The 22296-nt window shown below is 44.4% G+C and overlaps 1 protein-coding gene across 3 annotated transcripts; it reads right to left on the minus strand.

Moving 5' to 3' along the window:
- Positions 1-76: 76 nt before the first annotated feature.
- On the minus strand, positions 77-21900 carry FAM234B (family with sequence similarity 234 member B). Of its 3 annotated transcripts, none has more exons than XR_008966271.1 (14): positions 21854-21900; positions 15848-16240; positions 14811-14909; positions 13340-13528; positions 11380-11510; positions 10567-10714; positions 10092-10233; positions 8261-8404; positions 4800-4881; positions 4417-4572; positions 3702-3819; positions 2503-2729; positions 1052-2078; positions 77-1018 (listed from the first exon to the last, which is right to left on the minus strand). XR_008966271.1 is itself a non-coding variant. In XM_057380252.1 (13 exons), the coding sequence occupies exons 1-13, from the start codon at positions 21888-21890 to the stop codon at positions 2073-2075; spliced, it is 1872 nt and encodes a 623-aa protein (XP_057236235.1). In that variant the 5' UTR covers positions 21891-21900; the 3' UTR covers positions 1043-2072. The 3 variants fall into 3 exon arrangements, 1 of the variants encoding a protein (XP_057236235.1); XR_008966272.1 differs by lacking the exon at positions 21854-21900 and adding an exon at positions 19015-19161; XM_057380252.1 differs by lacking the exon at positions 77-1018 and having other exon boundaries at positions 1043-2078.
- Positions 21901-22296: the final 396 nt, after the last annotated feature.

Here is a 22296-nt window from a genome sequence, read left to right on the forward strand (position 1 = left end):
TTAAAATATTGCAAACAGCCCCCAAATCAAAACCCCAAGCAAACTTATAATCTCTCGAAGGTGAAATACTGGTTCACATGACACATGATGCTGTACACAGTATTTATTTTGYTTCACTCAGTTCAAATACATTTTCCCAACAATATACAGACAGACTCTTTATTCACAGTGGGAGCGGGGTGGTGGGGACTGTGGCAGGGTGAATTCACATTATGGAGGAGCTAACATCACTGCTCTTGAATATCAGTTCTCTCAGGAAGAATCTCAGAAGAGTAAYTACTTAGGTAACAGCCACTTCACCTTTCCCAGCAAGGCGGTGGCTGGACAGTAGGAAAGACACTCCTGTTTAATCCCTCACACGTTACTGATCCTCACACTTTCAGTCTTACTATGCAGCTCTATTAACTGACTACATATTAAAAACACTAAACCCTGTCTGGAGGAAAATGCCAGGCCTAGAGCCATTGCTACAGTTGTGCTAATATATACAAACCTATTTACACGAAAATACCATTGGACATATACAAACTGTTCACAGGCTCTGACATTAGGAGATCAGGGTCCAAGGACCAGCCTTGGGGCTTGCAGCTAATCCTGAAGGGCTATCCTGGAAGCTTTAAATAGAAATGTGGGATGATGGAGAGGGTGATAACAGTAAAGGAAGGTGTCAAGGGCCCAAGAGAGCAAACCCATGGCTAATGTGTCCATCTGGAAGGAGGGTCAAAGTCTGCTGTCACTCATGGGGAAATGTGGAGAAGATGGAAGAGCACATGCCAGACAGAAGAGTCCTTGGCAATCCTCACCTCAGCCTGGCTCTGCTTAAYGCCAAAGGCCAGACTTAGAATGGCATACTAGGAAAGCAATTCCTATATTGTTGCCCTGAACTATGGGGAACTGCTGTGGCACCAAAGTGGTTTCTTCTTATACGGTCTTTTCTATTACAAGAAAATTCATACAGATGCTCCTCAAATGCAACACAGWGGAATGATGACACACTCTGGGGCACAGTTCAAAACACCTGACACACCGTGTGTCAAAACACCTGACACACTGTGTGCAAATGTATCCCAGGCATAGGTTGYTCCTCCTGGAGCTGCACACAGGGCTGGGCTGGCAAGAGAAGGGCAATATTGAGCCCCAGAGTCAAAATGCACAGAAAAGTTTTCTAGTTCTGTCTCTGYCTGAGCCTCTAAACCCTGAAGCAGCAATGTAAGAATCAGCTTTTCTGTGACTAGACTGAGTGACCTTTACCATGTCAATCAGGATCTGCTGGACTTCTATCCCAAGAGAACTGTGATACATTTGCAAAGGGGGATCCTGCCCATTAGACTCCAGTGACATGTTACAGTGATAATTTAGGTTCACACAAAGCTTAAGGAGAGGAGAAATAAGATAAATAAGATGTGAACCTTTCACTTCTACATCACCCACATATGCCTGAACTTGGTGTCCTGAACTTGGAATTGGGAAAGAAAGACATTAAGTGCAAGGTGCTGGCAAAWGCTGTGGAGACCACTTTTCTCTAGATTGGGTAATTCAGCAAGAGAACTAATTTGTTTGGGATTCTGGTGACAGCATGGACAAGAGAGCTGAGAGCACAGGAGAAGTTATAGGTAAGACTAACCCTGCAGGAGCCAGAGGCTTCTCTAGGCACAGAGCTTGTTATGCTGCTTGGGAACACTGGACATAAAAAGATGTGTCCTAAATCTCATTAATAAATTAAACATACAAAAAATATACATATATTGTATAAATTAATGCATATATATATAAAGCCTGATTTTATATATATATGTATATRAATTCTAAATTCACATTTCTGTGTTACCTGGAAGGAAGCATGCAAGAATGGCATATGGAGGGGGAGTTGCTCAGCAAGATTTCTCTGGCAGAGAATAGGTCTGCCTAGGACAAACCTGTCTCCAGCAGCATTCCCCAGCTAGCTTAAGAAAGGAGAAGTGCTTTTAGCCCCCCTTCCCTCTATGTAGCGGTTTTCCTGAAGATACACAGAGCAGCTTCCTGCATTTCCCATACAGGCCACAGGTCCAACCAACACCTAAGAAATCACCAGCCTAGAGCTGAAGAAAGAAAGACAAACAAACATTAAAACCAAAATCTATTATCATCCAGTCTGGTAAAGTAGTAATTTAYAGGTCAGAAACAGAACCTGGGCACCATTATATGGAGGATCCTTGTTTGCCCATGTCAAAACAAGTGATCTCAGTCCTGCCTCTCTAATCCCTCTGCAAGTCTCAGTCTCTTATGATCACCATTCATGTTTCTTTCTAAGATTCTGCACCTGTGTTCAACTGCCAAAGTACATCTTTGCCTCACAGTCTGTCCAGTTTATGCCCAAAGAGGCAGCCAGTCATTTTGCAAACAGTCTCTTTGCATCCCACCAGTCTCTTTCCATCCCAAACAGCACCTTAACTGTGTCTATAGGAAAGAGATCAGATGTTTTCAAAGGCCTGGATCTCATCAGGGATTCCTGCACAATCTCACCTTCTGAGGAAATTCAGCAAATTTCATCCKGGCAAGAAATCGCCTCACTTCTCCACGGCTGATTTTTGGAGTGGTGCTGTCCTTTAACCACACCATTTGACCTTGGCTCATCATGGCCCACTTCAGGCCCAGCTTGCTGACCGAGAGAAACCCTGGCTGTTTTTCAGAGGTTGYGGTTGTTGTCACAGTGATGTGAAATGCATCCTTTTGGAGATCATTAATTCCAACTGGTCCATCAGAAAAGGGCAAGAAAACAGTGGTGAGGAGTAAATGATTACAATTCTTCCAGAATAAATTTTACAGCCCTTACTCACTGAAAATATCCACCRGACTGAAAGTATATTTACTCTACAATTCCATGTACCTTACTTAATAAGGGAAAATTATTATAACATTTTTCCATAGAAAGAAACTGAAATACAGATCAGAAACGGAAGGGTTTGGTTCCAGGTTATACTTCTGGGCTTGACAAAGGATATCATATTTCAAGACCACAGTTCACTCTCAGCTTTCCTTCCCACACCTATTAGTAGCTATTGTTTACCTCTATAAAAGGGGAAATTTGTAAAGCACTGGCAAGTCAGGGGACTCCAATCACTGCAGAATGATCTGTACAGACCTCAGAAATCCCAGTTTCTAAAAAAACCCTGTAAAAATAGCATTTTCTTTGTTCTTGACTGAACTGTGTTTTTGATACAAGTCCAATTAGATGTTATTACTATGCAGCAGTTTTTCTATGCTTCCTGGCCTACTTCTCTCAGTTCTGGATGAACTGATCTTTTATCCCCCACTGCCATGCACCAAGAGGCTGGCTTTGCCAAACTGCTTTAGAAAGAGCAAGGAAATCCAACAGGGACTGGACATACAATCTCATATAGATGTTAAATCCAGATCTACTTTTCCTGGAAAACAGGCTTAAATATTTTGGTTTCCTCCTTACAAAAAGAAAGAAGCAGCAGCACAGCTGCTATCCCAAAGAGCAGGAGATGGCTAACAAAAGCAAAGTGTATCTGAGGTGACAGAGAGAAGTTTCATAGTGATTTTTCATGCACTGCATTAAATTATAAATAGCTCCATGGAAAGAAACACAACTTCTCCCTCAGGTGCTACCTTTACAGGTACAACTACAGCCCATATAACTTCTTCTCTCTCCATATTTCTAGCCTGGGTAGGTTTTTTTTTTTTCCATTTGTACTCACCTGCTGAAGCAATGACTTTGTCTGTTGCATTGGTGAGGTCCAAAAGGACTGTGGGAAAAACAGGATGGAGGAGATAAAGGTGGTGCAGCCCTGGGCGCTCAGGTCTGGGACCAAGTTGCTGTTGGAATGCAAGAGACAAAAACAACAATGGCTAGCAAAGGGGAGTCTACCTTTGCCAAAGAAATAAAGTTCTCTGACACTGAGTTGTTTTCACATGGACCAGAGAATGAAAAATTATGGTTTTAGGGAGGGTAAATCTTGAGGGTTTTTTTTTTTCCCTGAAACAGAATTTGATCCACAACTTCTGCTTGGTAAGATTAAAATCTAGCTAGATATGACACCCAGCTTATGGGCAAAGCTACAGTCTAGAAGTTTGAGTCTCCATGCCAAACTGTGCCCCTGCATGCACAGAAGCAGCACTAAGGGCTGGGAAAAAATCTGCAGTTACAACTCCTCAGAAATGCATGAAAAAAATGAAATTCACAGATTTTTGGGTTTGTTAATGCAAAATTTTAGTCAACAAAGCTTTACAGTGAAGAATCTGCACTCAAAAACTGTGTTCAGGTTTAGAGAAATCAGAATGTCAAAGTAAGAGATGTCMCTGACAGCCTTCTTATATGTTAGRTTTCAAGTTCAATGATAACAGGAAYAAAAGACAGAAGACTGCATGYGCTTCACAGAGAAACCTCAAAGTGAAGAAAGGATGCTTGCTCACCAAACTTCGAAACACAGGGTGTGTTTCATCAGCCCAGAAGAGAAAAACAGATTTCTTGTCCAAAGTCATGACTGAGAGTGCATCAAGTTGTTGCCTCAGCCATGGAAATTCCTGGTTCCAAATAGGGAGGCCAGATTTGCCATCTATCACCACCACCTAAGGGAAGGGAAGAGATTGAGCRTTAATGGGTGTCAAGGCATAGGTATACAGAGTCCTCTTGCAGAGGCGTGGCCTGTGCTATTCCCTTTCATGCTTGTGACCACACAGTAATGAGTGTCAGCCAAAGAAATGGGAAAAGAGAGGACCAGAGAATGTTTTCTCTTTCTACCCAACCTCCCCCATTCCTACGTGGCCATTGCCATCCCATCCTTCACCTGTTTTACCTTTTTATTCCCATCTCCAGTCTGTGCTTGCAGCATGAAGTCCAGAGTTTGGTCAGCACCAAAGTAACCTGGTACAGGCTGGCTGTAAATTTGGAAAAAGAAACACTCAGCCCCACAGTAGAAAAAAAAGCGATTCAGATGGAGGCAGAATAGTTGCCTTCATCCTGCACTCTGCCTCTTAAAATGGCAAGACTTGTCATGCTAAATAAGATCTTTCATCCACTCAGAACTATTCTGACTGTCAGGAATCATTTGTTGGTGGATCAGAAAAGTGAAAAATGGTAAAGCAGCTCATGGTGCTTGTCAGCTGTTCTTCAGAATTGTCTCTGTGGGGAGSATCCCTTGATGGGCTGTGTAGACAYCTGTTTATCTCCCTGTATTTGATTCTATCACTCTTTCCCTTGCATGATAACCTGCACAATTGTTGCTATAATTATAAAAAATTACCCAGCCCTTCTAAAATGCATTGGCACATCTGACCTCCTGCTGAAAGCAGATTTCTCAGGCTGCCTTAGCTGTGTGAAATGGATCTTAATAYACTCACCATTAATGTCAGCCCATGATTCCTTGTATTCTTACTGCTGGCAGGTTTACAAGCCTTTTTATGACCTTAAGCAGGTTAAATGAAATCCCTGCTCATCCTCTCATTTCTGGGTGACATAACACATTAATATCTCTCATTATAACTGTTTTAAACYATCTTGCTTGCTTTTGGCTTTCTGAGTCTTGCCTCTGTCTTCCTTCAATTCACCACAGCTAGATGCAAGGTTCTAAATAACCACACTTGAGTCCACAAAATTCACAGAACCAGAGATTTTATGACAAGGCAGGATCATCAGAGATAAATTCTCTCTCCTCTTATTTATGACAGATAACTGTATTTCACCCAACTAACCAAGTATCAGTAGGCTGACTTAGCCTCATCTTTGATGAAATTCATCACTTCTCATGACAGCCAGTTCTAATGATTAATTTCACCCAAAGAAACATTCCTGCATCTTCATTTTCTTGATCATGAATGTGTTTTGCTTCAAGGCACTTGTTCTTGCTACAGCAAGACTAAAATGCCTGTTAGCTTCTATTTCGTACGCATGCTTATGAACTCACCTCTCAGGCTTCTCTTTGATCAAATAAACTCAGTAATTTAAATCTTCCATGCTAAAGCAATTTTTTCCAGACCTTTTCTCAATTGTTTTTSCGGCTTCCCCTTTAAAATGTGCGTGACAGAATTGTTCCTGAACAGCAATGCCACAGTACTGCAGTGGTTTGACTGTTTATACTTCTGACATCAAACAACATAATTTGCTTTACAGACACCTTTGGCAAACAGGTGTTGCTTTCAACACAGTATTATGAGACACTCGTATAGACTGAAAGCTCTCCAGTAGCAAAAGGAAGTAGCAGGCAATTCTACCCTATGACCACAAACTCAAAACATCTCCTAAGCTGCCTCTTCTCATGTCCCTTGTGGGTTACAGTGAGTGGCAGATCCCACAAACTGAATGCAGACAGATGTAAGTACATTGGATGTTACCAATCAAATGAAAAATCCCCTGGGCACTTTCTCAAATGAACCAGAAGGCTAGTAATTATTCTGCCCAACAGTAATCCCCACAGCAACCTGCTATTAATCCTCTCTCATCTGAAACATCCATTTACAACACAATTTGCAACTGCTTACTCAATTTCATGGTCTCTGAACTTCGCCCTTGTTTTATAACTACTGATTCTCCTTTATGGTTTTCCAGGGATCTTGCCAAAAGATATGTGGAAATGCAGCACATCTASAGCAGCCATGTTGGTTTTCTCAGAAATTATTCCCACAGGTCTGGACTCACTTTGCCTGGATGAAGGGGTGTGCTTGGGGCAGGTTTACCCAGGAAAAAGGGTGCTCACAGCTGACTGTAAGCTTTGTCTAATAAGGAATTCAGTCTGTTTGACTTGGTGGAAACATCCCTGAGCTGAATTTGTCCCCCAGTCTGTGTTGCTGAAGGGGAACTTAAGTTCTAAAAAAATCCAAACAAACCTCTTAAATAAATGCTTGCCCACAATACATTCAATCTAGCAAATTTTGTCTTTCTTAACTCTGACAAAACAGGCAGTCCAGCACTTTGGTGCAGTGACCTCGAAGWGGAATTGCTTTCATTATTTTCCAATGATTATCTGGCAGCTCCTCTACATGTATTGTACTCAGCCCCTTGGGAGGCCAGGGAACAGGAAAAACAGGGCTAGAAAGCAACAACCTTGAATACTAGCTGCCCAGAGACACGGTGAAGTCTCCCTTCTTGGAGTTTAAAWCCTAACAGCACACAGACCTGAGTTACTTGCTATAGCTGAGTCTGCTTGAGCAGGTAGGTGGGACTGCACAACCTCCAGAGGTGCCTTCCAACTTTAACCATACTRGTAAAGAAGTTTTCAGCCCTTCTTGATTTGTATTTTCCAATTTATTACTGCATCCATTAAAAAAATTTCTTGTGTATAACTGATTCTACACAMCTGTGAAGTGCTTTTGCTTATTCAGTAGACACCCTTTACACTACACTCCAGACACATTCAGAAGTCTGCAGATTCCRGGCCCCTAACACTTCTAATCCATTTCCTTTCCCCACAGCATGACCAACTAGCCATAACCCATTCCCAAAGTCACTGCTTATGTTACCCATCAGCCCTCAAGAATGTGGACATTACCCGAAGGTGAACATCCATTATTTTTTTTCCTTAATGAAGTTCGAGTGCCTTCTTCCTAATTGTGCTCTTGAGAGTTGGGTAGCACTGAGCTGAGAGCTGCTTGCTTTATTCTAGATACTACAAGCAATTGTTTCCCATGTAGTTTCCCTCAATTGTGCCCAACTGCCCTTTGCAAATATTTAATAGTGAGCAAGTTGAAATTGTTGGTTATTACCAACCCACAAGATCTGGAAAATTACTTCATTTCCATGTGTACCATTAGAGTATGAGCAGTATTATTTTAAGGTTTACATTCAGTATAGATGGTGTGCTGACTGTCAGAGTGCTCATTTACAGCTTTCAAAGAACATTTAAGATCTCTGGGCCGTACTCAGACACCTTCTCTGAATTCTTAACATCACTAATGCTGAATTCTTAACATCACTAATGTAACTGATCCTCTCCACTGAGCTGRGAAGCCCAGGACAGCAGAGGAGCTGAATCACACATCAGTAACCCACTGAATTCTAACACCAGATCATTCCCATGACTTCAGTGTTGGATACCTGAATCAAGCCCCTTATTTGTGATTACTCACAAGCTTCCAGTCTGCTGTTCCTTGACCCCCTTGCCCTCCTCACTTGGCTCAACAACACACACCTCCAGTTCTTCGATTCCCTACAGACTTGGGGAATTACTGTCAATTGCTTTCTGAGAAATATATGTGCTTACAATTGAAAGCTGGGAAATGGTACAGGAAGAAAAAGGACAGAAAAATGTTCCCAGTAAGTAACCTGCTGATATTGTGCAGCTCCAGGGTCCAGAGGGGCTCCAGGTCCTGTCCCCTCAGCAGGATCAAGCTCTCTTTGGTTGTGATGAGCAGGTTGCTGCAGTTTGTGTCAGGTGTCTTCATTGTCTGCAGGAAGTCAACACCCCCACTGGGACAAATGGAAAAGAGAGAGGAGATCAAGGCTTGTATCTGCACATCTGAGCACTAGGTGCCTATCCTCAGCACGAGGTGCATGGCAATTCCTACCAAAGATTTGAACTATACTTAGAGAAGTCCATCTTTTCCCCAGTGATGGGGGTTCCTCAGTTAAGTGAGCTAAATTCAAGTGTGGGGTCTTCTGAACATTGTGAGTTACCATAAATAGCATGAAGTTTGCAAGTTCACATTTGCTCCCTCACTTTATTCCTATCGAGGCCGGCCACACGATTTGGCAGTAAAGAAGAATGAGCTGAGAAATGCAGGCCCCCACAGACTGAGCTTCCCAAAGAGACTCCATTAGCTGGGAACACCTCTTTTTTTTTTGCCCTTCAGCTACGGATATGGGGCCGAAGAGAGGGACGAGGAGCAGGAGAAGATAAGAACTCCTTTTTACCATACTCTGCACTACTTTTGCTAGGATAACCACAGGACAGGGAGGAAATGATGGGTTCCCCACAGTATTCCCCAGTTATCAACTGGACAACGAACAGATTGACAATATTGAAGTGGAAGCAGCCATCTCTAGGAGCACTAAGAAGTGCCTCCCCTTCCCTTCCTCCCCCAGAAGGAGAAAGATGGCAAGTTCATTGTTGTGGGTTAAGGTTTCTCCTTTTGTTTCCTTTCTTGGTGAATTTTTCTTTCCCATTTTGYTGCTGGGATACACTGATTGCCAGGTCATCCTTTTGATCGCTGGGTGATGGGGAAGACAAAAGAACCTAGCCCCACCCAAAGAATCTCCCTGGGCACTCCTCCTGCCTAGCATTTTTTTTTCTCCTCTCCTTGGAGAGAGGGAAGTTCTCACAGGAGTTTTGGGCTCAGGGAGGGTGTGTGTGTGTGTGTGTGTGTGTGTGTGTGTGTGTGTGTGGGGTGGGGGGTAGCTTCACTTCCTGCCCTGCTTAGCTAGGGGGAGGATAGTGGACCTGCTGCCTGCGGGGGAGAGCTCGCCTGCTGCTTTCTGCAGAGCCCAGCATCTCTGCTCGTTGGTTCCTGTTTGCTGCACTGTGATCTTCTGTCCATGTGCCTTGCCGGGGACCCCTGAGATTCCAGCTGCAGTGATCGAGTTCTGCTGCATCCAATCTGCAGCCAGGGGATTCTGCTCATCTCTTTGCTCATCCGGCCATTCTGGGGTTTCTTGCTGTCCAGAGGAGCACCAAGATCGACATTTCCACTGTGAGTTTGCACAGGAACTTTTCTCCATCCACCTCTGCCAGTTCATGTCCGCCATTGGCCACGTGGGAGATCTGAACCAGCCGGGACCCGCGCCACAGCGCCCCCTGCAGCCGCCGGGGAATCATCGCACCGGCCCTGCCCGGCCGGGAGCCAATAGCAAACAGCGCCCCTGCCGACTGGGACAGGACCGTGACTGCACCAAAGGGGAGGGTGTATCTCTGTGTGAGGCTGTCATTGGGTTTGTGGCTGGGTTGGTTGCTGCTATTGTTGTTGTTACTTGTCTCACCTTGTTATACATATTAGTAAAAACTGTTATTCCCTTTYACCCATATTCTTGCCTGAAAGCCCATGATTTTCCAAAGCTATAATAATTTGGAGGGAAGGGGGGTCATATCCACCACTCCAAGGGGGGTCCCTGCTTTCATTGGCAAGCACCTGTCTTTCAAACCAAGACATCCATCTTCTACCTGTAAATGTCAATGAGCTCTGACAGGTTGACAGATCTGCGCTTTTCCCATTCTGGCTCCTCCTGCTGCAGCATTGCAGGAAAGTTGTCCCGGTTTCTGGCTTGGGTAAAAATATCCCTCAGGGCAACTGCTTGAACATTACCTGCCAGAAAGAGTAAAGATGAAGAGTGCTGACTGCAAAASATAACACAGTATAACCAAGAGTGGCTGGGACCACTGCAGTTGTGGCAGAAGGCAATGAAATACCCAGAGCTGGAACCTCCCTGGCATGATATGCCTTTGGGTATTCAAGGCTAGCAGGTATTGGTGGTCCTGTATTTTTCCACACCATGGCAATGAGACTTATACTTTTGCTTCCTAGATTTTACAGCACAGGGCATGGCAGAAATATCCCAGGGACCCCTCTGGACTATTGTAGGTAAAACTAGTATTTTCTCAGTAAGGTGAAGTGCTGCAGAGGCAAGGTGCATCTTACCAAAACCAAAYAGGATGTAGATGGCTCCCCGGCCGGTGATGTGGACTTGGGGGCCAATCACTTTCCCTTCTCCATTGGTGCTGTACTTCACAGGCCCACCCAAAGCAGTTCCAGTCTTTCCTGATACCAAGATGAAAAAAACATCAGGCTGCAAGGAGAGAGGTAGAGATTTTTATCGGTATTTTCATGCACCTCTGCACTCAAGAGTCTTCTCCCAGCCCCACAGCATGAAGCTCCATTGATCTTTTTCCCCTCAGCAAGGTCTAGATAGTGTTTGCTTTCTCTTTGCTCAGTCTGGCTTCCTGGGCATCTTACATTCATGTTTTACTCTTGACACAAATGCATCCAATATGAAAGGGATTTCAAAAACCTGAACAACACCAATGTCAAAATTGTGGGGAGGGATGAGCATAAAGGAAATCTGCATCTGAATTAATCACACAAGTATTTCTTTCTTTTGCATAAGCTAAATGCTCTTTTCTCCAGAGATCCATTCCTATGCTGCTACTAAACACTAACTTCAAACTACATATTCACTGAACAGAAACAGATAATTCTCAAGTCTCAGTCAGGTGCAAATAATGACCCTTCTGTTCATTCCCAGCTGTCAAGCAATGCAGGTAGCGTCATTATTGTTTGATCTCACTGCTCTGACCCATTGGAAGAAAAAGGGTGCTTTTCAGCAAAATCCAAGGGAATGAAAATTAGGGGCTCTTGTAGCTCTATTTACAGTCCTTTCACATCAGGCTCCCTGTTTTTCCTCTACACAGACAGTCAAGGTCCTTTCAAACCTTGAGTAGGGATATGCTGTACCTGTGTTTCTTTGAGGGCCAGAACAACAATATCCCTAATTCCATCTCCATCTACATCTGGAAGACTTGCAGCCGGTGCAGCCAGAATCCCGCTTGAAAGGTGGATGGAGTTCAGGGTCCAGATGGTCTTGCCTGTGGGAAGAACAGGATGAAAGAGACCTTGGGGAGAGGGCATCATTAGAAAGTTCCACAAAACCTTCTTGAAGAGAAAGCAAGAGAGATGATTTCTCCCATTCTCTGTGAGGAGGAAAGACAAACCTACAAACTGAGACATACTGCAGTGGGGAGCAAAATTCTTTTCCCAGCATTTCAGACTGCCTTTGAGTCAGGCCTCAAGTCCTGCTTGCTTTCTTCTTAGCATCTCTCTAAAAGACCCGAGCCCTAAAAAAACTTCTGAAATAGCAGAGAATATTTAAGGTTCACTTTTGGAAGGAGAACCTAAATGAGAGTGATTCTCTGCAGGACAGCAGTTGTCTGCCTCAGCCAGCAGTAAAGCCTAGGTAGATGCGAGGAAAGGGAACAGATGGGMAGTTCTGATATTCAAAGTGCAAATCTGTGTCTCAGTTAAATTCCCAGCAGCAAATTACCACTCCAGCATGACATACTCACTCCACCTCAGGGTGAAAGCATGTTAGCAGACGTGATGTCAAATGGTTCAGCAGTCCAGCATGGACCCAGCTGGAAACTCAGTAAAACCAGATTTACAAACTTGCAAATAAACATACAAAAAAAGGGCAACAATTAAATTTTATGCTTTTATTTTTTTCATCATTCCTTAACCAACACTTCTGCTTTTTCAATCTTTAAAAACACTTTTCTGCTGCTGCTGCTCTGTAGGCTGAGGTTTGCCCCTGTATGACAAAGTAAACCAAGGGCCAAACCTGTACATTAATAACACTACTACTGCAGGTAAAGGAGATAGCTCATGGTCCTGACCATGCAAACACTGTGCATGTAACCTGTTCCCTAAAAGCACTTGAAAGGTGTGGAAAGATGGCTGGGGATAAAATTAGAAGAAACTGAAAAGTTWTATTTACCTAGGGAATTATAGGGTAAAATACAGTTGCCGCTCCCTGGATGGAATGTGGTTGGCATGCCCAAAACCTATTCCATGATGATTCCCCACATCCACAAYCTACAACCACAGCACCTACTAAGGGGGATGGAATAGAGGGTGGAGTGGAGACACCACAGTCAGACTGTAGAAATCCTTGCAGGGAGGGGATCTGATGGTGCTTTGCAGYTGATAAGCCAGATAGCACCTGTCAGCCAGGGGAGATAGGAGAGTATRTCTTGCTGCTGAGTCAGCAACTGTGGTGAAATTATTGTCCTTGGATGAACTTGGTTCATTAAAACCTAATATTAACACACACCTCCACTGCAAAGTTACCCGCCTTCAAGGTACCTTTTGGTTGATTCCAAAAACAACCATATACCTACCTATGAATATTTCTGCCAATGAATTAACGTGGTAGAACAAACAGCAATCAGAAAATGAAGGTGCACCTGATCAAGTGATTAAAAATGTCATATTCATTCACATCTAATCAATTCAACTATGAGCTTAATTTCTCCGCAAGATTTTCTGGCTGTCGTGTACATCCTTACATAACTTCTCCAAGAATGCTGTTCAGCTTTGCAGTCCTGTTAGGCAGCTCCTTAGCTGTACTAGCACCTCAGTGCTGAGAGCATATTCTTTGTGACATGGGGATGCTACAGGGTAAGATTAACACTTKGAAATATTCTGAGATGTAGGATGAACATGCTGTCACAGAGACAAAATGTTATAGATTCTCTTATCTTGTGTAACTAGAAATTCATTAATGTTTTGACTCCTTCCTTTGTGTTATGAAGTAATAGCCACTGTGAAGTGCCAGAACCAAATTATTCACACTTATTATCCTTTAAAGAAAACAAAAAAAGCAGTAGCATATTTCTAATATGCTGGCAGTTGACTTTACCTGTGGAGGCACTGAGAAGGCTGAGGAATTTTGATATTCCTGTAACAAGACAGACAGGCCCTGCAGCTGCCCCCAGTGACAGCTCACTGCACTGCACACTCCGAGTCTCTTCTGGAAGCTGGATGGACCACAAGGTGCTGCCATTCATACCAGAAAGTGCCACCACAGTTACAGAGGGCCTAGAAACACCTGGAAGAGACAGGAAAGAGAGAATGTAGTCCCTTGGTACCAGAGGGATTACTATGACCATRTTGCCTTTGGTCCTTGGAGATCAAAGGAGCTCCACTCCTGGAGCTGARTGGTTTAAGACAGACAAATCCACACTGCCTGAAAGTAAACGTCAAATGYCACCCCATGGCTGAGTTTCTCTGCAGCAGAGCCTAGCAGCAACCTCCAAACAAGCTGGGCTGAAAATCAACAGTCCAGACAACCATGGAGGTTGGACCTGAGCTCAGCAAGAAATGTGGTCAGCTGGGCAGAGATAATGTGCTCAGTTGTGCTGACTTCTTYGTGTGAAAAAAAATAGAATGCAAGGACAACCTACATGAACTGAATACAGCCTTTATGTCAACAGTATCTCACTCYCATTTATTTTTTAACTTAGTGTTCTCTATGCTTATAGTTTTCCTTTGATAGGATTTGCTGTGAAATAGCCAGGGTCTTTCTGGGGCATGGAGAAAGGCATTTTCCCTATCCTCTAACAGTATTTTAATTACCTCTTTGAAGAGCCAAGGCATTTTGCCTCCATGAATTTTCTTCAGGCTGTGCAATGTATGCTTGCTCCCTGAATATGTCTCTGAGACTGAACAGATTCACCCAGTACCAGGAAATGACATGATAGGCACATGCAGTACAGCAGGCAGCTGGGAATCTCCAGGACTTCAGCAGACCAATGCTATAGAATGCCACAGGACTTGGCAGCCCTTGTGTAACAGTGGCCAGTATCAGCAGGCTGCTTGTATGTTACCTGAAGGGTGTGAGAGCTAACAAAGAAAGCTAAGAAGCCAGGAGGAGGAAGCAAGGCAATACCTGCAAAACAKCTAGGCACAGTAGCCTCCCCATCATCAGTCTATTATTTGTGAATTAACAATGATTGGGAACCTGGAAASTATATGGAGTGACTTGGAGAAAAAGACAGCAGTGAGAGTGTTTCCTACAACACTAACCTACAGCTATCTAAAATCAAAGGGAAGTATGCACAAATGCAGGACAAAGAGATGGAGCTGCCCCAAGATGAGGTAAAGGCAAACAGATGATGCTGACCGAAAAGTATGAAAGCACAGGCTTGCAATGAAAATTCTAATTCTAAGCATGATCAACCACAGGCACAGTACACCAGCAATTGTAAGGATCTCTGAAAAGAGCAATGTGGTGGTTTTGCAGCAGCAGGAACTCTGCATGTGTGTCAGACAAACATACAAAGGTCCACAGTAACACATGAAGTGGAACACAAAGGAGCTGCAGTGCTTACCCATGACACTGGCATTCCTCAAGGCAGTGAAGACAATGAGGATGTCAGGAAGCCCATCACCATTTACATCACACAGTTCCAGTGGGGATAACACACCACCTGCAACAATGACAGAGAGTCACTGCATGTCAAAAAGACCACCCAGCTCAGTTTTCACACTGTGAGAGGAGGGCTGGCCCAGAGATGGGACTTGTGGATAGATAAGCCTCAGAAAGTCAGCCAGGCAATCACCAAGGGCAGGCAGCTCACACCATGGTAAGATCTTTCACTGCATGGGAAGAYAGAAATATAGCATCTGGGTCAGAGAAAGGAAAAATGGAGAARCTAACAGAAAAAGATCTATGTTTTCCACTTCAATTTCTGAGGTGATGTGGAGCTATGTATCTTATGAAAAGCTTAGGTTTGTAAGCCAGGTGTGGAAAGCAAGGAAGGAGAGACATATCTAGATTTGGCAGAAATTATTTCACAAAACAATGTTACTTTATTGCAGAAGCCAGAATGGGAGATACTTTAGAAATATTACCTGGCACAYACAGGATAACAAAAGATCTCAAATGTTGATTTATGGATTCAAGCAGGACAAAAAGACAATGAAATAAGGTTAGTTAAGCTAGTTAGAAGACACAAAGACATCTATCCCTCTCCTCTCGAACACAAGCACATACTTCAGCATGGAGGTACTGGTAAAGTCCAGGCTGTAGAAAGGGAGGCACTGTATTTTAAAGTGGGCTGGGCCATCTCCATCTGGAACAGAGTACAACATCCAGACAAAAAGGCAGGATGGAAGAAGAGTCAAAATAATTTTTGATGTTGGTAGAAATTTTGTGGCACTATTATCTACTGATGCCAGATGTCACAGGCCTCAGCTTCAAGAGTGAGCAGGACACAGCCACCTGTCTATTATCTCAGAACATCTGTAGTGGTGAGGAAGGGTCTGTGCTCTGACCCGACTCTCCCAGATAGGTCTCTCCCACCGATAGCCAGCCTGGGACCTGCCACCTCCCCCATGCCAGATGCTGTTCCTAGGGCTTTCTCACCTGTTCCCTGACCTAGGTTGCGCTTCCAGGTGTTATGCAAGTCTCTAGGGGGACAGGGAATTAGAAATGCGCACACCAACACAAGAATCATCGAGATCACCACAGTGAGCAAAAAGATTGCAGTGCGCAGGTAGGGCATGAGGGAGGGAGCAGCCTTCTGCTCCAGACTCCCAGCCGCCTCTGCAGGATAACCCTCAGGCGCACTCTCTGACGTGTGCTGCTTTGTCATCCCAACCTCCACATCAGAATCAGGGTCCTGTATCTCTTCGGGGGGGCTCTTCCCATTCTTGACCCCCCCATTCTTCTGGATGTTGAGTACAAGGTCATCTTCACTTTCATCACTGTCAGCCTGAGTGAGGGGATCATATTCCCCAAGGTCTGGGCTCTTCTTTCCTGAGAAAAAAAAAAAAGATGGAGAGAGTCAATAAAGCACGAGTACCCAATTCTGCAGGATCTCAATGGTGAAAAGGCTGCAGTGGAGAGTAACACAGAAGGGGCAACAGAGCAGACTGCATTTTGCATGGATCGAAGTGTGAGAGAAATTACAGGGTCTCTCCATGTTTCACAGTAGCAGCTGTGGGAGAAAAGATACTGACAGTTCCTTTCCCTCAGATAAAGGGGGATGTCTGTGTATGTATATACATATATGTATGTATATGCATATATGTAATTTACAGCTGATTTAATTCTAATACTTTCTTGATTGGTAATGAGATACATGAAGTCTCCCTGAAGATGAGGGGAAAGTGATTTTGCCCCTTTGGGCCAGAAACATGCTGATGTCTGGAGGGATCAGACTAYTCCTCTGAGACATCACCTTCTCTGCATGGCTCAGCTCTGTGAGAGGGAGTGCTCCAATCCCTGCAGTAGGCAACCACAGTGCACCTGCTCTGTTCCTGCTCTCACCAGAGCCAAGAGCCTGTCCTTGGGCTGGCCAAGATTGGCTAACTTGATACGGATCCCTTCGGGTGGTGGTACAGCAAAGTAGCTTAGCTTTATGTGTCTCCTGTACAGATGCCTGGCACGCAGACAATTTCTCCCCCAAGCCCTAGACAGCCACAGGGAGTGTGGTGAGGGCAGGTGTAGAGGCCAGTCATACGCCCTGGCATAAGCCCAGCACCATCTGTTTATAGGGACAGGAAAGATCACCCAGACTCATTGCCCTGAGCTACGAGTGGAGGGTCACGTCTCAGGGAGCTGCCCTGTGCCACAAGGCTGGGCATGCAGCCATGGCCACTGCTCCGATGACTGCAGAGTTTCAGTCTGGTTCTCTCTCTCTGATTCCAAGGTGGGACTTTGCTATCCCAGGTATCTGCCTCATTTCCTTTTGTTTAAAGCTGACCTGAGACAGGAACTAGCTTGCGCCCAAATATTTCTGAAATGATACATGCAAGACATAGCTAATAAGCAAAAATACGCGAGCCGTAAACCCTGACACTAAGATGATGGGAAGGCTTTAAAAAGTGGAAATTTTAGGGCTTTCACGATTACTCTTACTAAGATACTGTACCTTACTTCTGGTTCTCCATTTAAAGACAGACTCAAGTTACAGATGTACTGTAGTACCTAGTTAGTGCAACAAACCTATTTTGCATACTCTAGAGTTTATTTTCCAGCATGTGCACCTCATTTCTTTCTCATTTCTCATCCCACAAAAGGACCTTCACTTTCCCTTCGTCTATCACTTACAAATGGTATTAAGCTTCATCTTTAGGATTTAAGAAAAATTCAATTTGCTAAAAGCCAAATGCCCCAAACTAGGTGGAACAGCCAGGACCACTCAYCTACACTGAAAAGAAGCAAATAAAAACAACCAACAAGTTCACAYATCTAAGTCAGACATCCTTTTTGAGCAAGGGGCTTCTACAAAAGACTCAGAAATCTGGTGCACATATACACTCMAAAAAGCAGTTCCTTGTGGAGGCAGAGCACCCAGCCAAGAGATCCTGCATTCYGACATTTCAGTCTGGTGTATCCCTGTAACACATGGTCTGCTTTAAACATGTGTTCAAAATCTGGGCTTTTCAGGAAGATTTGATGACTTTGGCTCCATCCTGTAAGTGCACAGAAGGCCACCGACCTTGGYGGCACACAGCTCTCTGCTCAGATATTGCAGTGTAAATTTCACAGGTGTCTATAAAGTGACTTGTGCTAAAAAGTGACTGAAAGACTACTCAGTCAAAACAAAAAATTCCAGAGATGTCTCACCCCCAGGGTATTTGCAGCTTCTCACTACAGATCCTGATGTGCCAGTTCAAGCCAGGTCAAAATGGCATAAAAACAAATGTGGCTGGCCCATRAGTAAAAGGTATTTAGCCTGGCAAGTCAAAGTCAGACAGTTATGTTAACTAGACKGCTCCTGATATTGGAAACTGGCAAGCTTAGAGTAAAACAACTCAAAGCATACTTATGCTTCACATATACTATGATTTATTTAGTTATTTTAATTCCAAACAGTTAACCAAAAGATTGGAACCTGCTGTTCATCCTTAGAGCAACTGACAGCAGTGGTATCCATTAAATTTATCTGAAACAGTTTTGTTTTGGATCTCTAGGGGACAGAAAGGACCTCAAAACTATGGCTCATCCACTCGTTGAACTGGCAAGGATGCAGATACTGGCAATATCAACAGTGGTGTCAACCACAATCTGTAACAGGAACACCTGTCCTACTGAGAATCACTGATAAGTGGCTAGAAAACMGCTACAACATGGTAATGACAGCTTCTGATGATCTACATAGGAAAGAATCTGCAGAATTATAGGAGAGCTATAAAGCTGCTCAGTCTTAATTCATGCCTAAGCCTGACTAGGAATCAGACTGGCACTCCTTTGCCCTATCTTTCCTCAAAAGGTTATCTGGCACACCCACAAGGCACAGTCACTCAGTAAAGTGAGGCATAAAGTGCCCTGATGATTTATTTTTTAAGCCAAAAGGAGGGAAGATACTGCCCTTTAAGAAGGGCTGTTGGAGTACTCATCTAGCACATGTAAAATCCAACTGTACTTCTAGCCTCAGAGGATTCAAACGCTTATCTCCCACTGTTCAGAACCTGAACCGATCTGTAGGTGTTTTGGGAATGTGTCTGGAGAGATGGCAAGGATGTGCTCAGCTCAGCCTCCCAAGGCTGTTCTGTGGTGCAGAGAACACAAAATTCATGATTCACCTGGAGGGAGAGCAGAAGGAACATGACTCTTCATCTGAGTTTTAGGTCACTGGCTGTGGGAAGGAGGGATAACACACCTGGCTTCCACTAATCACCCCCAGATGATTTTTCAGCAGAAAATCATAAAACAGACATAAAAAACAACAAAGAATGTGTGAAAACAGAAGCAGTCTCACAACATTTAGAGAATGATGATTTATTTATAAGTGTTCCAGAAGTCAAATTCTTTCCTTTCTGGTCAACAACAAGGCTTAGTCTGAGGGGAAACAGTTTGCCCATCAGTAGAAAGCTAAAACTGCCTTTGTTGCAGCAATCAGCTGTCACGAAATACATGCAGTTCAGTTTTCCATCATGGAAGTAGAAATGTTAAGATTCGAGCTGGCCTCTTGGTCAAATTCTCACTGTATCTCCTGAAATAATAATCACTTTGTAGCCTTCATGATAAATTAGTCTCTGTGCTAAAACAAGTTACCTTTYTGTGGCCTTATGTAGGTACCAGATGTGAGTAACTCACACTTTGTTATCTGCCTTCCAAATGACTCCAAGTGTATATAAACCTTGCATCCACTTTGCTGATACCAACTCCATACCTGTAAAGTCAGTTTCCCTACTACTCTGTGCTCCTTCCCTCCTACAGGTACAGTCATCAAAGCATCTTCTGTTCTGACCTGGTCTAAATCATATTCCATTTTTTCCATGGCATCAGTGATAAAACAGAAGTTCCCATTCAGTGGTCTGTGGTAACAATCAGAGGAAGTTACTGGTCACATCACTCTGGATTTTCTTTTGTTTTCACAGCCACTGGAAGAAAGAGCAAATACTGAAGATTGGGATTTCAAAGACAGAACAGAGGGAAAATGCCCCAAACTTATTGGCTTTCAAGGGCAGTAAGTCACTAAATTGCACTATATAACTTTGAAAATCCCCTGTGTATTCGCCAAATGCTGTTTTTGCACAGGCGGTTCTTGAAACCATTGCAACAGAAAAATGTGACCTTTCAATGAAGAATAGATGATCATCGTGTGATCATGATCTGGAAAGAAGGCACCTGTGAGGTCATCTGTGTTGAAATGAAGTTTCAGTCATAATAAAATGTGCATTTCTAGTGCTGATGGCTTCAAAGATATTAATTGTAATCTTATTTTTTTCTGGTTTTGACTGAATGGCCGACTGAAAAGGCATTTCTTTGCACTCACTTTGGAGTGAAAAGTCCAGATTTTGGACTTTAGAAAAGTACAGTTCTCAGTGCATTATTCYATTGATGGCCTACTGGTTCCCGTATCTGTTGTATTCACTTCACGCTCTGTTTATTTTTCTGGCAGTTGGCAGGCACTAGCCACTGCACACTGCAGACACATCTTTAAACCCATGAGGAGATAAAATCACCACATATTGATTTTTAATTAATTTAACGAGATGCAGAAGGAAAAACAGATATAGCAACAGGTGCTCTGCTTTCTCATAGCTCTTGGAAGCTGTATTTTTCAAGAATTAAACACATAAGAAAGGCATGATTTCTGCAATTTAACCTAAGGATTCATGCAAGAACTGCTCTCTTAAGTGCAGCTGCCAGGCCTGTTACCATCTTTTCCAAATCAGTGTTTCTCAACAGCCGTAGCAAATAGATTGCACTGGTTCCAAATGTCTCAGAAGAGATCTGTACTTCTYATTGCACAGTTCCCCAGTGGTCACACCCTAATGCACACACCTACACCTACCAGCTTGCACTCTTCTTAAACAGACTTCATGTAAATGTATTCCTTTTATTAAGACACACACATATCTATATACTTATATATATAACCAGGAAGAAACRACTTCCAAACAAAATTTCTTTGAATGAGGCTCAACAGGCACCACATAAACTAAAAGTAATATAAACCTTTCCCCTGGTAACGGTTATGAAAAGATGGCAGAAAGGACTTTGAAGACAGTTACTGTGACCTTCATAGATCAATGGAGGAAGAAAGTACAACTGGTCCAGAGCGCAGCCCCACAGACTGTGCAGGACCACTCTGTGGTGTGTAGTGCCAAAGAGGGACCTGCTCCAGCAGCACACAGCTGGGCTCTAACTCTGTCCCAGGGCTGTCCCAAAAGCAAGACTTGCTTAGGAAGAGCGATGAGTAACTTTCCCATTGAAGTTAATGCAGCCAGGTGCAYTGGCACCGTCTACAGTATATCCAACAGCAACTAGCATGCTCCCAAGATCTGGTTTGGCAAGGTATTTTGATTTCCTTTTAATCTCCTCACTGAAGAGAATGGCTGTTGGACTGCGCTCACCGCACACAATAGCCCCTTATGCTTGAATAGCCTTTCATCTCGCTGAAGATCTCTGGCTGGAAGGTGCAGAGGCGGCAGGCAGGCTTTAAACATTTACTTGGCTAATTGCAGTGCCACTTACCAAACTCCTGTCTTGGCTTCTGTGGCTGAAACCCGGCATGAGAGGACGTGAGAGAGTCTACGCTTTCTTTCCTCCCGCGCAGTCCCCTCACAGGGCCGCGGCCCAGGCCCCCTCTCACACACGACGCTCTCCGGGCCCCGGCACACTGCCCCGGCCCTTGCGTGTGTCCCTCTCGACCGCGGGGCCCGCGGGACGCTCGCCGGCCGCCCCTCACCGCCGGCACCCCGGGCCTCGCCCCACATCGCCACATCACTATGGCAACTCGCCCCGCAGCCCTCAGGCAGCGGCACCCGCGCCTCCTGTTATCAGGGCACCCCGGCCGCGCCTGCTGCTGCTGCTGCTGCTGCTGCTGCTGCTGCTGCTGCTGCTGCCCTGCCCTGCCCTGCCCGACCCGACCCGGGCAGCGCTCGGTCACTCCCGCGGGCGCGCAACCCTTACCCGGCAGCTTCAGCGCCCGGGACAGCACCGTAGCCATGCTTGCCACGGCAGTGCGCACGCGCGGCGCCCGCCCGGCCCGCTCCTCCCCGCTGGCTGCTGGGAATTGTAGTTCCCAGGAGTGAGGGGGCCGCGGCCCTTGGTGCTGCTGATGATCGGGAGGGGCACAGGCCCGCAGGGAGGGCGGGCTGGTGGCAGCGAGCTGTGACCCAGGACAGCCCAGGTCTGCACAGCCTGCACGACTATGTGCACACCGACAGACGGAAAATAGGCTCCTCGTTCTAAGCGTGTGCACAGAAAGTGACAGTCCTTATAAATTGTTCTTGCTATAAATATATKCCTTCATTCTTGGAAAGCTTTTGGTTGGAAGAATATTTTTGTTTTATTTTTCAATTGTATTTTTTGTTTGTTTGCTTTGTTTTCCAGTTAGGTAGGTTTTGGTTTTG

The sequence above is a fragment of the Malurus melanocephalus genome, unplaced genomic scaffold (genome assembly GCF_030028575.1).
Source record: "Malurus melanocephalus ecotype Western Australia unplaced genomic scaffold, MMel_1.1 scaffold_441, whole genome shotgun sequence".
In the NCBI taxonomy this organism is placed as follows: Eukaryota; Metazoa; Chordata; class Aves; order Passeriformes; family Maluridae; genus Malurus; species Malurus melanocephalus.